A 16903-nucleotide genomic window follows, 5' to 3' on the forward strand; every position below is an offset into this window, starting at 1 on the left:
CCTGCCTTGCCTCCCCCTCCCCACACCGCTGGCTTTCCACCAACTGGACGGCTCAACAGCGGGAGGGAAACCAGCTACGACGCAGAGCGAGCCTGTCACCCTGCAAATGGGCACCCACACCGAGCGAACATCTTTTGTGATAACCCACATAGGGCGGCCCATCATAGTCCTAGGAATACCGTGGCTCGTGACCAACAACCCGCGCATTAACTGGAAGACCCGCACCTTCCAATTCGATGACGGCGCATACCGGGCACCAGTTCCGGCGGGCAGGATCAACCCCACAGTGGGACGGGCAGAGGCTGCAGCCCAGGACAACACAGCAACCCCAGAAGACCTACCTGAACAATATGCTGATTTCTCAGAGGTCTTCGGGGAAGAGGAGGTGGACCAACTACCCCCCCACCGCAAGACAGACTGTAGAATTGAGCTGCTTCCCAATGTCCCCTTACCCAGGCCGAAGATTTACTCGATGACCCCGAAGGAGATGACAACCCTCCGGGAGTTCATCGATAAAAACCTGGCTAGGGGTTTCATAGAGCCGGCATGCTCACCGGTCGGAGCGCCCGTCTTATTCCGAGAGAAAAAAGACGGCACCTTACGGCTCTGCACCGACTACTGGGGCCTCAATGCGGCGTCCCTATCCAATAAATACCCCCTACCCCTCGTGAAAGACATGCTCACCCACCTGTCCACGGGAAGAGTATTCTCCAAACTGGACCTTCGCGAGGCTTATTACAGGATCCGAATCAGGGAGGGGGACGAATGGAAAACACTGTTCAACTGCCCCCTAGGCGCCTTTCAGTACAAGGTGCTGCCATTCGGACTAGCGGGGGCCCCGGGAGTGTTCATGCAGCTCATCAATGAGGTACTGCATGAACACCTGTTCAAAGGGGTACTAGTTTACATAGATGACGTCCTCATCTACACCCAGACGCACGAAGAACACGTAACCCTAGTCAGGCAAGTCCTCGAAAAGCTAAGAAGGGCGAAACTCTATGCCAAACCATCTAAGTGCGAATTCCATAAAGCACGCCTAGACTACCTGGGGTACTGAATCTCCGGCGAAGGCATAGAAATGGACCCCGCAAAAGTCAAGGCGGTGGTGAATTGGGAACGCCCACGTAACAGGCGCCAACTTCAAAGCTTCCTCGGCTTCGCGAACTTCTACAGGTCATTCGCACGGGGCTTCGCGGAGATAGCCCTCCCCCTAACAGACCTCCTCAAAACTAAAGGAGTTGGGGACACACGGCGAGCCAAGAACCCAGGGACAGTACTAAATTGGACTCCCGCATGTCAGACAGCGTTCAACAGACTGAAAGCGCTGTTCACCACGGAGCCAATCCTCGCACATCCGGACCCAGAACAGCCGTTCGTGGTCCAAGCTGACGCCTCAGACTTCTCCCTGGGGGCCATACTGCTCCAAAAGGACCCTACAGGAATCCTGAAGCCATGCGCCTACCTGTCAAGGAAATTCTCGGAGACAGAAAGGCGCTGGCACGTATGGGAGAAGGAAGCGTTCGCGGTAAAATCGGCGCTAGAAACATGGAGGCATATACTGGAAGGAGCCACCCAACCATTCGAGGTCTGGACAGACCACCGGAACCTCGAGGCCCTCCGGACACCCAGACGCCTCAGCCCGAAACAGGTCAGATGGGCCCAATTCTTCAGCCGCTTTAACTTTCAACTGAAGTTCATACCGGGCAAAAAGAACTTCCTGGCTAACGCCCTCTCCCGACTGCCCCAAGACGAAGAGCCCATCCCAGATATGATTGGGACGGTCCTATCCGCCTCCCAGCTGGGGATGGCAGTGACCACCCGAAGCAGCGCTCAGAAACAGCTCAACCCCACATCTCAACCGACGGCAAGCCAACCAGCGACCAGACGGCGCCACCCGCGACTGCCAGGAGGAATACGCGCGGACCTCACTGCCGCCCTCAAAACCGACCCCTGGCTACTAGCAAACCCCGACAAGGTGACAATGGAACAGGACTTAGCATGGGGTGAAGGCAGAATATATGTCCCGGACTCACAGCGCGGCAATCCTGCGCAGATCACACGACAGCAAACAAGCGGGACACTTCGGGTTTCTAAAGACCCTGCACCTAACACGACGACAATTCTGGTGGCCCGCATTGAGACGGGACGTGAAGGCCTACGTAGCATCCTGCCCAATATGCGCTATGGCCAAACGGGCACCGGGTAAGTCCCCGGGACTCCTACAAACGGTGGCGGAGCCCTCCCAACCATGGGAGGAAATCTCCATGGATTTTATAGTAGATCTACCACCCAGCCAGAAGAAAACAACCATTTGGGTGGTGAAAGACTACTTTTCTAAACAAGCACACTTCATCCCCTGCTCATCAGTCCCGTCCGCCCAGCAGCTGGCTAAACTTTTCCTCGTACACGTGTACAGGTTACACGGATGTCCCGTACGCGTGGTGACCGACAGGGGCACACAATTCACCTCGAAATTCTGGTGGGCTTTTCTAAAACTGATTGGGACCCAACAAGCCCTATCCACAGCCTGGCATCCCCAGACGGATGGAGCCACAGAGATCCTCAATGCCACCCTAGAACAATTCATACGCTCATATACCAATTACCACCAAGACGACTGGGTCGACCTGCTTCCGTTTGCAGAAGTCACATACAATAACGGCGTTCACACGAGTACAGGGAAAACCCCGTTCGAAGTAGTGTCCGGGTGCGAGTTCATACCCATACCAGAGCTACCACAACCCCCGGGACCCCAAGTGGGTGCTAGTGACTGGGGATGGAAGATAGCGGAATCATGGCCAATAATCACGGCAGCGCTGAAGGAAGCACAGTCCGCCTACAAAGAACAGGCCGACAAGCACCGGCGCCAGCAACCGACATTCCAGGCAGGGGATATGGTCTACCTATCCACCAAATTCATGAAATCACCTCAACCCTCCAAGAAACTGAGGCCTAAGTATATCGGGCGGTTCGAGTAACACAGATCATGAACCCGGTGGCAGTACGCCTGGACCTGCCGCACAATCTAAGGAGACTCCACCCGGTATTCCACAGCAGCCTCCTGAAACCAGCAACCACCTCCCGATGGCACCCAAGCACGCCTCTGCCCTCCCCAGTGATGATCGACGGCCAACAACATTTTGAAGTAAAAGAAATACTCGATTCCCGCCATCAACGGGGCACACTATACTATTTAGTGAAATGGAAACACTTCCCCCACCCAGAATGGGTGGCGGCTCAACACGTCAAGGCACCGGACCTGACCCGAGCATTCCACACGATGTACCCCGACAAACCAAAGGGGCGCCCAGCCGAACCAGCCCCTAGGACACACTTCCCCCCTCAGGCCTCCCCCCCACCTGCGTCGCCCCCAGGGGAAGGGCCCCCCCCAAGCCTGCGACTTGAGTAGACCTCCTCCCCCCTGAGACTCACCCTCCCCCCACCCTCTCCGGGCCCACTGGGGAGGGAAGATTGGTCATAGGTGCATCACCAGAGGGCAAATGGCCAGGATGCACACACGACGAACATCAAACAAAATCAACAAAACAAAAAGATAAGGATCCTACCTGGAGCTGAAACAGCACCCGACCAGCCACGCCTCCTCTCACGACGAACTGAGCAAGAACAAGCAGGGTGTGGTCGAGGCATGCGCACTCGCAGGGTGTGGTCGAGGCATGCGCACTCGGAACACACCCAAAAGATGGAAACGAGGTAGAGGGCGGAGCAAGGGGAGGGGTGAAAGCACTCCGGCGGGAAATACAAAAAAAAAAAAAATTTGACAGCTCTCCCGGAAAAAAAACCCGGAATGACGGGGGGGGCTACCATTCGAAAGGGGGGCAGTATGTCATGAGCACCGTTGAGCTGAATGCATCAGCACAACGGCACACATAACAATACCACGGAAACAAGAGTAAGGGATTAAAAGATAAGCAAAGCGACGCACAACAACAGACACAGACCCCGAGGAGAAGGGAACGACCCCGGCCGGAAAAACCGATCAAGAGAACACAAAGGGGGAAGAAAGGGCGACAAAGACAGGGCGGGTCACGAGGCACACCTGAAGCTGTCAGCAGGAATGCAAAGGATATCGCCCAGCTGAAAGCAATCACCGGCCGGAGGAAGAAAACGATTATGAGCGAAGCCCGGGGCACCAGCAGGGGCCCCGCGACCCCTCACCTACCGGCAACGAAGCATACAGGACTTGGGGGGATGACACAACCCAAGATGGGGGGGGCGCTGACCGGCGCGGGCTATTTAAACCCCGTACCGGCGCGCTCCCTTCACTCTCAGCTTTTTCTAGCTATGCACTATGCTGAAATAAACCAGAACCTGATCTTCCCTAAATTAGTGTCTGTGTTTTACTCAGTAGTAGGCAGCGCATGACACTTTCATTGTATCACCAGCCAGTAGGGGAAACATCCATTAGTCAAGGTTTCTTAGAGTTCTGCAATGTAAAGTTCCATTTGTATCAATATTTTTTAAAAAATCGAAGTGAAGTCAGTTAGTAAATATAAAGACTACCAACTAAATTATACTCTTTGTGTGATAAGACCTATGGATATTATAATTTATTAACAAGGCTTGTGTGAAATCACAAACTACTCCAAGTTCTAAAGGAGCTGGAGAATACAATCACACACTCCACAAATATCAGATCTGACCTTTATACTTCATTAAGCTTTTTTGAAAACCAAGTAATAAGAAATAAAACAAAGTGTTTCTAACATGGCAGGAAGTTATGCACTATCACAATCTCTTTGTTGTTGTTTTTCCTTCCCCTTTTTGGTTTTTTTGTTTCATTTTTTAATAAATAATTACAGGAATTTATGCTTTAAAAAATATCAGAGAAACCATGGTAACCATTTGGTTCTCCATTTGTTAATTTTCTAAGGTAATCAACAGAACTTCCCTTAAAAGATCCTGCTCATAAGAGAATCATTGTGTATCATTTATTATGCTGTGAATTTTTATAAGCAAATTTTCATAAGCAAGTGAACAATATTTATTCTCCCTTATCTGGTTCTCTATCTTTGTCCCCATTCGAGGACAATATTTTCTCTTTGGCAAAAATATTTGCCTGAACAAACTATTGGAAGGAAGCAGGATAATAATTTGTACCTCTGAATTTATAACAAACTTACAAGTCAAAATGATTGACAGGTAAACTTTCAATGAAATGAAAAATAGGGGCCCTACATCTATTAAGTTTCTCCCTCTGAATGTTTTATCAAAGATATTTCTGTCGTTAGCAGTGGATTTTGTGTGTGCTTTTGGGAAAGGTCACAATGGTGGCAGTCATGAAATTCTCTATAGGACCACTTTCTCCTGGAAACCGAAAAACTTGTTCTGTTTTTTTAGGCCTGAGGATCTAGACCTTGAGGTCTGATTTACACAAAAATCAGAATATAGAATGTGAGAGACTGAAGTGATAATCTGCTGGCAGAGAGCAGACTTGTTTCTATAATACTCCTTCCAATCATACTGTTGTATATTATTACGCATGATCTGTCCATCTCTGTCTCTCTCAATGCTGCATTTTAATTACGCTGTGCAACATGCTTGTTTTCAGACATTAACATGGCAGGGGAGCCAAAACCATACAGACCTAAGCTGGGAAATAAGCGACCACTTTCCGCTCTCTACAGGTAAGCTGACCAGTTGATTAAAGAACCTATGAAGAGTTTTTGACGTATTTAATGAATATTTCTTGGTAAAATATTCTCTGTTGCTTGAATATCTGATTATTACTGAAATGCCTATTCTTGAATTAATCAATTATTATTGTTCCAAAATGAAAGTATGAAGGTGAATTGTCACTTGTCAGCACAACATATAATCAGCTGAGTTGCTAGTAATATTAGCAGATAAACAAGAAATAAGAACATGAAGCTTCTTTTTTGGAGATGCAAAGGAGCATTCTACTATTTCTGATTACAAATTAGTTTGGAGTAAAGCACTACTGGTTGTTTGCATCAGAACAGTTAACATCATTTTGCTAAGCTAAGTGGTAGACTTACAAGTGCTTGTTGATGTATAAGAACTTTGAAAAGATCAGCTGTCATCAATTTTATCCAAATAATTATTAGTGTTTCTTAAAAAGCAGACAGATGACAGCTGTCATATACTTCCACCCATCATTTTGTTAATTTCAATGCTTTATCCATATTAATCTGATGAAATGTGTTACATATTGTAGGTAAAGCAAAGGAAAAGAAACCAGGGAAGGGAGCTACAAGTCAAACATAGTGATGGGGTAATAGTTAAGTTCCAGTTCACCCGGTTTCTGCCCAATGCTGTGCTACAGATTGCCCTCTGATGCTGTCAGAGCTCTGCAAGTTCAGGTCTGAAGGTGGTTAATTGGAAAGACAAGAGGTCAAGTCTGAGGCAGGCCAAACTAAAGCAGCAAATGAATGTTAGAAAAGGAGAGGCAAATGTGTTCTGAGGCCAGAGTTAGTTATAGATAATCAGGTTCTGAAAGAAAGAACAAAAGAAATTTGAATGAGGGCTCTAGCAATTAATGTTTTAGTTTTATTTCTCAATCCAACTTTAATGTGGGCTGGGGAATTCTCGGAGTTGAAGTCCACACAGTTTAAAGTTGCTGAGGCTGAGAAACACTGGTCTAGATTAAAAAGGGGATGGGTAGCAACAGCATGAAAACTATGAAGTATTGCTCTTCATGAAGAATCACTCTGAGAAAGTTGGGTTGCTGAATTCCCATTGGATAATACATGCATAAATGTCACCCTAAGAGTATATTCCCTTCCATGTAGCAGTTTGACACTAACATTTTTATTTTAGTTCCATAGCACTGAGTTACTAATTTAAAGATCAATTCAAATGAAAGGCCAATAGATAATAGCTTTCCTCTCTTGCCTGAAATGTTTTGAAGTAATTTACTTATCACTACAAATCTCTTGAAGCCATTTACACTAAGAGAGGGTCAAACTGAGGGCAGCCATATTTTGAGCAAATTCAATCTCGGTTCATGAGAATGGATTTCAAACAAGTTTTTAACTATAGTGTTTTATCCACAGGCCATCACACATAAAGTATCTCCTTTTTTCCAGAGAAGCACATACCCAGTTGCATTTATTAACAACCTAGTGAAGCCCCATCACTTAGATTTCTTACACATCTCTAAAAGGGTTGGTTTGATTGTCTTCTGGAAACTTTATTTATTTATTTTCATTTGGGTTTTTCACCAAAGAATTCAAGATCTCTCCAACCCATTTGACCCCCATAGTAGCCCAATGACAGAGATTTCATCCTGGTTCTTCTTGGTCACCAGAGATGGAGTCAACAGGAAAGGTTAATTCTACCTCTGCTACCAAGAAGACAGGTCTTAAGTTGTTCTCCTGTTCTGGGAAAGAAAGCACCGCCCTCCCGTATTATGCTCTGCCCTCTCTACTTTGAGAAGGAAGGAAGGACTTCACAGGCTGCAATTGAGATGGCAACATGGACAAGCCAGGAGAGTGTGTCAGAGAAAACCCAATCAGCCGGTCAGATAAGCTGATCTGAGAAGTGACAGCTCCCAAGTCTAGCAGTGGTAATTGAGACAGTAACTTTATGAAAAAAAAATGCCTCAGTGAAAGGAGTGTCAGGGAGAGAGGGGACTGAAAGCATGAAGAGAAGCTCTACTGTCACATTCAGGGTCCCCAGCCCCAGAAGCTCTAAGCATTGCTGAAGATCCTTTATCTCTTGTTAGGGAGCAAGACACAAGCTGTGTCTGAGATCTGGTCAAGAGTTTCAAGGTGGGAAGAGAATTAGCCTTTGGATGTTTTCCTGCATTCTATACATCCACATGAGAGACAGCTCAGCACTGACCTTTCTTTAGGGTTGCCTAGTAAAGCAGATAAGGCACAAAACATGGAGCTGAGCTGTAACAGTCTATCATCCAATAGACTGGTAATGAGTTTTCCATACTATTCCACCCAGAGAGTTCAGAGCCCATTCCTGGACTTCCTTATCAAAATCACCAAGGAAGAGATGGTGGTACCAGCCAAGCCCAAGGCATCTCCAGCAATAGCAAACAAATTGTATCTCCTACCCAAAGCCACTGTCAAGGATACATCTAGGATTAGGACTCCAGAGTGTTAATACAAATTGAAACAAACTTGGATTGTTGGGGTAGCAGGCCTTTGTGAGACCTTGAATCTTGGAAAATATTCAGGTCTTTATCTTGTATAGCTAGAATAGTGTTTCTCAACTTTGGCAACTTTAAGATGTGTGGACTTCAACTCCCAGAATTCTCCAGCCAGCATATTGGCTGAGGAATTCTTGGAGTTGAAGTCCACATATCTTAAAGTTGCCAAGGTTGATGAACACTGAGCTTGAGCATAAAATGTAACCCTTGTGCCATGCGTTATTATTTCTCAACACATTTAACTATTTTTTTCTGTTATTTGATTTAACAGACTTGAATCAAAGGAACCTTTCCTCTCTGTTGGGTGAGTAAGACCATTTTGGTTTAACTTTAACAAAAATTAACTGCATAATGACAACTTTCAGTAGCTTTCAGCTACACAAAGAAGGAGTGGTAATATTTCACTTTTGGAAGTCTTCAGTATTGACTAGATATATATATATGTCACAAAAGAGTTCTTAGGCTGAATATCTTTCTCAGAAGTTATTCAGTTATATGTAATCGGTGCAATATCATTGCTTTCTTGTCTAAAGAATAGTCTCATCACAGAATCAACAGAGACCCTGATTAATTTGTCAGAATTGCTATCACAACCTAAATAACAATAAAACCTATTAGAAATGACATTCTTCCTTTTCCCTTCTAATTTCAGTAATTTCTATTAGCCAGAAACATCTCAGGTGCTTTCTCTTTTTCCCTTTCCCCCTGTTTTTGTGACCTTAAAACATTAACATCTTTACAGTAAGAAAAAATAATCTGAGCATGAGATATTTTTATCGTCTTTTTGTTTATATAATATTACCTTTTCCTGCCTTTTCTCTTTCCCATATAGCTAAAGCAATGTATCTGCTCTTTTATGGAATGGAAAGTAATATGCTATCACTATTTTGTATGAGTGCAAGAACAAGTGTTTCCATGACAGAAACAATAAGTCATCTCTTGGGCTATGATTGAGCTCTTGTATCTGAGGACTGTCCCTTACACAAAATAGGCATACATCTGACAATATCCACTTGGTGATTAATATTACAGATACTGCAGCAAATAAATTGGAATAAGCTGCTCTAGTCTTGCTGGACAGTTTGGTTCAGTTTGAATTTATGAAAAATAAGAAGATATGAGTGTCCACTATTTTTCATTTGCTATCTCCATCAGGGACTAGAATTGTCTCAAATGGATTCATTTTTCAACCTGTCAAGTTATATCATGGCACCTGACAAGGATACCTCTTTTCTTCCAAATCTTTGATTTGGCTCTTGAACCATGGGATTCTTCATTTAGTCAGTCTCAGGATAATACAGTTGTGATGGCACTCAACACTGAATTTAGATTGTTCTTATTTGCTGATTATATTATAGCTATTTCTGATATTACTGATGCAGTGTCATTACCAAGCTTATTAAAGTCATACAGCAATATGATTTATACTTCGGCTGTATAATTAACTGAAACAAATCTAACCTTTGGGATCTGCTATATCTGTAGATTACTGTAAGAGATTAAGATTTTCAATACTGTGTATAAAGACTCTATAAAATAATTGGGTTTACGGGTTTCCCAAAATGTATCACAATATGTTGAATGAAATATGTCTAATTGTATAGATACAATTCTAATAGATATAACTTGGTGGTTAAAACTCTCATTAAGTCTTTGGGACAAAATTAATGTTATCAGAATGAATATTATATGGAGATTAATATTCTAAGAGGGATTCCAATGTTAATTCCTAGGTAAATTAATTAGAAAAGTTTTGTGGCAGGCTAAAGCCCCTTAAGTATTTTTGGCCGAACTGAAATTACTTTATGATGATAGTGCCTTCAAATTACCAGATTTTCAATTATATAATTGGGCTTTTATCTTAACATCTTTTTTTTGTAATTAAACTTTTTATGATATCCCCTCCTTGGGCCTGTTTGGACAGCAAATGTGTAACACCTCTGAAATACTGGCAGGTTTTAGGGTCCAAGTATACTAAACAGGGATCTTCATTTCTAGTCTTGAAAGCTGCCAGGCATATTTGGTTATTAATACATAAATTGTTACATTTTAATCCCAAATCAAAATGAGAAATTGAAGCTGTAGAATAATCCAAATCTGAAAATAGTGAGGAAGACATTTTACTAGAATGCTTTGGCTAAACAATGAATCAGCACTTGCAAGATTGATCTCAACCCCACTAGGTAAATTAGACCAAGAAATTAACTCCACAGGAAGGCTAAAACTACTTTTATTGAAGATTGGCTATAATAACAAAATCTTGCAAGTTTGATTATGTTGTACCTTATCTTACTACTGATTGTTTAGTGAATTAGGGAAGTTTTTGTCTGAGTATCTTCCAAATATTGTCTGCCTGTTGTGGATTTAAAATACTTTTTACCCCTCATTATCCTGGCAATGGTGCTTACATATCTGTCAGTCCAACCAAGTAGACCAGACCAGGAATCAAATCCACAGGAAGGCCAAAATTACTTTTATTGAGAATGGCTATAATAACAGAAAATTGTACAACTGATTGTGTTATACTGCTTCCCCTTCATACGCATGTGAGTTAGGGAGGTATCTAAGCCTCTTCCACATATTTTCTGCTTGTTGTGGACTTAAAATAATTTTTTCCCTTCATCACCAACATTGAACTGGCCTTGGAGGAAGGAGGAAAAGTACTGAAGAACTGTGCCTCTGACTCCCAACCCTTCCTACCAGTATTGGAAGCTGCTGAGAAATCAAATAGGGTCAAAATGGATTCACCACCCCCATCCCAGGCCCACCAGAGGTCACCAATAAGTGCAATCAATGCCATCTCAGTACAATACTGCAGCCTTAAACCCAACTGTAATCAATTCAGATAATCCATTTCCTCCAGAGCCCTTTGAAACTGTAGGGTTACTGCCTTCTCAACAATCTTTCCCAAAAAGTGAAGTTTGGGGATGGGTGAAAATTGTCCAGTATTGCTGGGTCCAATGATGATTTCTTGACTGGCGAGAGTTGTAGTTTTCAGTCAGATGTTTGCTGACGTCCAGTTGCACCACTTTGATGAGGCACTGATATATGTACACTGATTAACTTCAACCTGTAGATTTCTACAAGCTGAAGTAGAGGAAAAAGCTATCTGCTTAGGTGGCTTGGACAATTTAGCATCTTGCTATCTCTTGTCCATCTGTGCATTACAATTCCCAAGAGTTTCTTCACATCCTGGAGATAGAGCCTTTTCTCAGAATTGAGTCCGTGAGTCCTTGCCTCAAGTAGATGCCAGCTACACAGGACTGCATCAGCCTTCTGGGGTGGGGACTTTGAAAAAAGCTACCTTATGGCGGTAAGATAACTCCCAGCTGGCATTGCCAAAGGGACAATTTCAAAGGAGTTGGAGCCCTTTAGGGAGGTTTTGGAGCAAAGGACTTCCCACACTAGCCTATTTGGTGTACAGATGGTTATTAGGAAGGTGGTATTTTTTCATAAGGAGTGGCAAGGAAAACAGGATTGCAGTTTGTTGTGGGTCCCAGTGTTAGGAAGTGCATGGACAAAAGTGAATGGAAAATGAGCTTGAAGCAAACACTGAGGTAATAACTGGCCAGTGGATATGCGAAGGGGGTTGGCCATTGCAGGAAAGAGTTCAAGAAGGCCTGGGGCAATGTACCATGGGAAAGGATGGATCTGTTTGTGAACCTGCATTGTTGTTCCTTGGACAGAAGTCCTAAGACATGTAATAGCTCTGTCCAGCAGATGATCATCTGGGCAACAAACATTTCAAAGATAACTTAAGTGAAAGCTGACCACTAAAAATAATCCTCCAATTTAGTTTTGAAAAAACCAGATTGTCAAATCAGTTAATGGTACAGGAAGCCTGTAATTACCAGTAGAGGTAGATTGGGTGGTTTTTAGGGTTTTCTTTTACACGTATATTTTAGCTGCTTCTGATGTAGACCTCAAAATAACTGTGCTTAGGAATGAACAAACAACAGTCAAACAGATAAAAATACACTAACAGATGCAGTAGAAAAATGTTAAATTGAAGTGAGCTAAAATACCAATTAAAAACATTTTTCCCCAGTTCCAATTTTATTCTTTCCTTTCCTTAACAAGATAATTGTGATTACATGGACACTTTACTTTTAGAATGAAATGATTCTACAGTAGAAGGGTCTGCAACTTAGATATCTATACCATTTAATCTTGATTATATAAATCAGCCTTCTTCAAGTTGACATCTGTACCTTCTTGTGAGTAAAAAATACCCTGTTAAGGATTAAGTTATAAATAAAGTGTACATATGGTCAGGACAAGACTAGACCAGCTTTGTGTATTTGAAAATCAGTGCTGCATTTTGAATGTGCTTTGGCTATAATCCTGTACCACCAGAGAACTGAATAGTCATTTTAGAGTAGCCTTTTCTAATCAAGTACAATCCAGATACAATGGATTTCAGCTCCCAAAGGCCATGCTAGCTAACTAAGATTTATGGGATTTGAAATTCAATGCATCTGGAAGACACAATGTTGAAAGGCTGTATATGACAAGTTTTCACAAGAGAACTGTGCCTCTATCTTGCTTAAAAATCTCATCTATCAATAGACTTATATATGGCACTGTGCAGATTTTCAGACAGTGCTCAATTTCTGTTGCTTGGGAATTCCAGCACATTCATTGTATACTGTAATATCACATCAGCTGTCCCCCACCTGAGTGCAGCCTTATTATAATTTTATCTTTGGCCATGTCGGCTGGAGGGATGATTCAGAGAATTGTCCAATACATCTGGAGGATATCATATTGAAAAACAGTAATATAACATGTGAATTATAGTAATAATAATTATAATGCCATCAATATGAAGTAATAATTAGACTATGCCAGGTCTTAGCACCATTGGCATATTCCTTGGGAAACAGCTGCTGCTCTGAAGCATCCTTTGTGTAATTTTCTTGTAAATAAGTTCATTTACCTTTTATATCATTAGGTAGCCCCCCGCTAGCTGAGCTGAGACTATGATTTTCCAACTTGGTTGGGAATTCTGGGAATTGCAGCTCCAACAGTGACTAAACTTTACCTTTACTCCTTGGTAGAGTTAAAGCTATTCTTTTCAGAAGAATTCTTGCTTTCCTATAACATGGAAGTCCTTTTCAGAAGTTATAGACTCCAAGATCTTAAGCCTCAAAGATCCAGAACCACTCACCCCCACAAGGCCCCTTGCTCAACCTGCTGGTGGCAAAAGCCTTCATGATATCTAGTAACTTCCTGTCATGCCTGCCATTCCCAGAAGTGTTCAACGGAGTCCTTGGGCCTAATTAGGAGACGCAAAGAGTGACAAATTAGCTGCCAAACCTATACTTTGCCTCAAGCAGCCTTGGACCTGTTGAAAACATCCCTAATGGATGTCCCTGCACCTGCACATTTGAGACCTATAGAAAATAAACACAGGGAGAATACCCCAAACACTCAGAGGACAGGAAGACGGAGATCCTGCAGTGCAAACCTTGGCTGGGTTGTTCATCTCTTGTATAAAACCTTTATGCTTTGGAGGGATAAACTAAGTTATATGTTTGGTCCAAAGGAAAGGAACCTCTGCAACAACAGCCTCCATCCTTCAAGTCTCAGATTTCCTACAGGTGAATGTTGACAAGCTATAACCAAGCACCATGGAGTAAGAAGCTTAGTCCATCCTCACTTAAGGATATTCTTAAGGGGGGCTTCTATGAAAACCAAGTATCCACTAACTATTATCATGGGGTCTTCAGATAGTACAAATACTACACACAAATTCTGTTTGAACTCTTGTGCAACTAAGTCCTACATACTTGAATTGGAAGGAACTGTTCCTGATAACTGTAACTTCTGTGCTCTTAGCTGTAAAGGAGTTTTACATAAGCTATTAAAAATTACTGGAGTACAATGGGGAATTCAGAGTCTTCAACAAGTCTCTTAGTTTCCTTTTAGCAGCCGTGCTTATGTCACAAAGCCTCCTCAGTAACATTTTCTAAGTGATTCAAGGCCTGCGTCAGGCTAGCATACAAAATTTACAATAAGCCTGCCCTGTGGGAGTTCATACCTGACTCCACTAGAAGCAGAGATGCCCCATCCACCAACCTACTAACCCTTCCATGTTAGCTCCATGCCCTCCTTTATAATACACTATATGATTAACTTCTCTCTCAGCAAAGTATCTTTCAGCAGGGGAGTACTATAGAAAAATAGTGCCCGGCAAGAGCAATCCCACTGCCGAGCTAGGCTTCCACCCCCATGGACTGCTCTGGTATATACCAACCACTTCAGGATGTGCAGGCTCTGCTGTAGGAAAATGGTACAAAACATTCACCACTCTCATTAATTCTGGGGTCTATGAATAGCCCAGCTTGCTGGGGAAGGTGACAACTGGGGAAGGCAACGGCAAACCACCCCACTCAATAGTCTGCCAAGAAAACGTCGCAAAAGCAGCGTCCCCCCAAAGAGTCAGACATGACTCAGTGCTCGCACAGGGGACCCTTCACCTTTCTTTTCATGAATAGCCCAATCATTTTTCTGTACTCTGACATCTTGTTCCCATCTGTGGACTCATGTCACCCAGCAGACTAATTTTTCCTTAAATTACATTCATTGTTACACTTTTAATTACTGCCCGTCCCTCCATTCATCTTTGATTCTTCCGTTACCACCATTTACTGGAGTCAGACGTATCCACAACAGAGGTTAATGGCAGCTGGGGCATATGACGAAGGCTGTAATGCACCTTCATGACACAAGTTCCACCCCTTTTGTACATGTGTTGTAACAACATAAGCATATACAAAGGGGCAGAGCATGCATCAAGACAGAGCAACACTAGATGAATAAGAATGTTTAAGGGCATTCTGAACACCACTGCCACAAATACACTCACCCTCTCATATGAATAAGTTTTTCTTTCTCACTGAATAAGTGCCCATCTTAAAAGGAATTATCTTTTTAAAGGATCATCTTGAATCATGGAGAAATGGACAAAACGTCTCCTGCAGGTATTTGAACTCAAAGAAGAATTGAGAGCCAATTAATTTATTTTAAAAATAATTATGGTATGCATAAACTTTGCTATGTTAGTCAAAATTTTGGCAGCAGTATTCTGTTTCAGTTGAAGCTTTTAGATAGCATATATACGCTCCACGTAATTCAGAGAGATCATAGGATTTAGTTAACTATTCGTATCTAGCACTTGTTTTGATTGGTCCCCTCTATCATTGTCCAAAATTAGAAAACTCCAAATTATATTGAAACCTTCATTAGATTAAGGAAAAGATATTAAGAGAAACATGAATTTCACAAGATCCAGAAGTAGCTGCATGGCTTAGTTTGCTGAATCAAATCAAATGCTAATTTCTGTTGAGACATGATTTGTAAAAGCAAGTTCTTTTGTGGCTGATATCTATTTTATCTCTATATGTTCTATTATTATAAAGAGTGCTGCTACACATATTTTTGTTCTTTGTAGTGTAACACATTTCTTAACAGTCAGGCAGTTGCATACTGCAGACTTTAAAGAGGCTACCCCATGTAGAGTGAATTGCAGTAGTCCAAATGTAAGATAAGAGGGGCATGAGTTACCTTAGCCCACACATTCCATTTCCGGACTGGTTGTAACTAACACATAAGCTAAAGCTAGCTAAGAGACATCCTGGCCATGTCTTCTACTTGCTTCTCTAGCAGGAACCACAAATCCAGGAGGACTCTCAGATTAGGAACTTGCTCCTTCAAAGACAGTACAGTTATGCCTCCAGCACAAAATGGAGCTGTCCTGAAATCAGATGACTTCTGGATCAATGTTTATTACATCTTGCTGGGATTATAGTTAAGCCTGTTTCTTCCCATCTACTCACTGGATCAAGACTTGGACAGCATCTCCTACTCAATCTGTCATAGAGATGTACAGCTGGCTATCATCAATATATTGATGATACCCACCCTACTCTAAGCTCTGGAACATCCTACTCTGGAGTGACCAAGATATCAACCTCTCCTCCTCCTCCCTAATGATTGGAAGCAACTATTCAGCAAGGAGCAGTACCAAATATTATCCATATTTGCTGTATTGAAGGGTGACCTCATGAATGCTGCCTCTAGTATTTACCACTGCCCAAATTAAGTTCCTTACCCTCTCCCTGGCCACTCAAATGAGCCAGGATGGGTAAGGATGCAGCCTACACAGGTGGTGGAGCTCATACCACAGAAGGTTTTGTCCATTTCATTAGAATCAGCAGGCTCAAAACCATCACAAGGAGAACTGCAAATTCCTACTGTATCTATTTGGTGAACTCCACTTTCTAAGAGCATCTTAAGTTCATCAGGTGACCTCAGACTTGAATTTAAGTAAAGCTGTGGTATATTGTAGATGGCTAGCTTTGCTTTTTCCAAAGACAGCTGTTCAGTTAGAGCCCTAGTATGCTTGACAGTCAGTAAATCTAACAGAATAGGGAACACTATAGGTTTTCTAGGGCTATCTAGACTAGAATCATAGAGTTGGAAAGGATCTTAGAGGTCACCTGGTTGAACCCCCTGCTTCATTTTAGCAGTTATAGAAGGCAAAATGAGTGCTTGTTGATGTTTAAGGCAAGTATTTCATTCCATAAAACTCCTGGAACCTTTTTGCAAAATGTGCCCTGTCCCCACTCATCTTTGCAATGTGGACTTGCAACTGAAGTACTTGAGCTATCGGAAGTTGTACACACCTGGGATAGTGCAACACAGTTCATGTAATTGGTTTTGCTTGAGGACCCAGAGCCTAAAATGTAACACAAA

General features: G+C 42.8%; 1 protein-coding gene across 2 annotated transcripts in view; it reads left to right on the top strand.

Moving 5' to 3' along the window:
* The window catches only part of RALYL (RALY RNA binding protein like), a 284909-nt gene that overhangs the window by 243226 nt on the left and 24780 nt on the right, over window positions 1–16903 (top strand). For both annotated transcript variants that reach the window (XM_063299435.1, XM_063299436.1), the window contains 2 exons: window positions 5570–5645; window positions 8415–8447. In XM_063299435.1, the coding sequence (XP_063155505.1) occupies window positions 5570–5645; window positions 8415–8447 (109 nt within the window). The remainder of the gene's footprint in view (window positions 1–5569; window positions 5646–8414; window positions 8448–16903) is intronic.

The sequence above is a fragment of the Candoia aspera genome, chromosome 3 (assembly GCF_035149785.1).
Source record: "Candoia aspera isolate rCanAsp1 chromosome 3, rCanAsp1.hap2, whole genome shotgun sequence".
Taxonomy (NCBI): Eukaryota; Metazoa; Chordata; class Lepidosauria; order Squamata; family Boidae; genus Candoia; species Candoia aspera.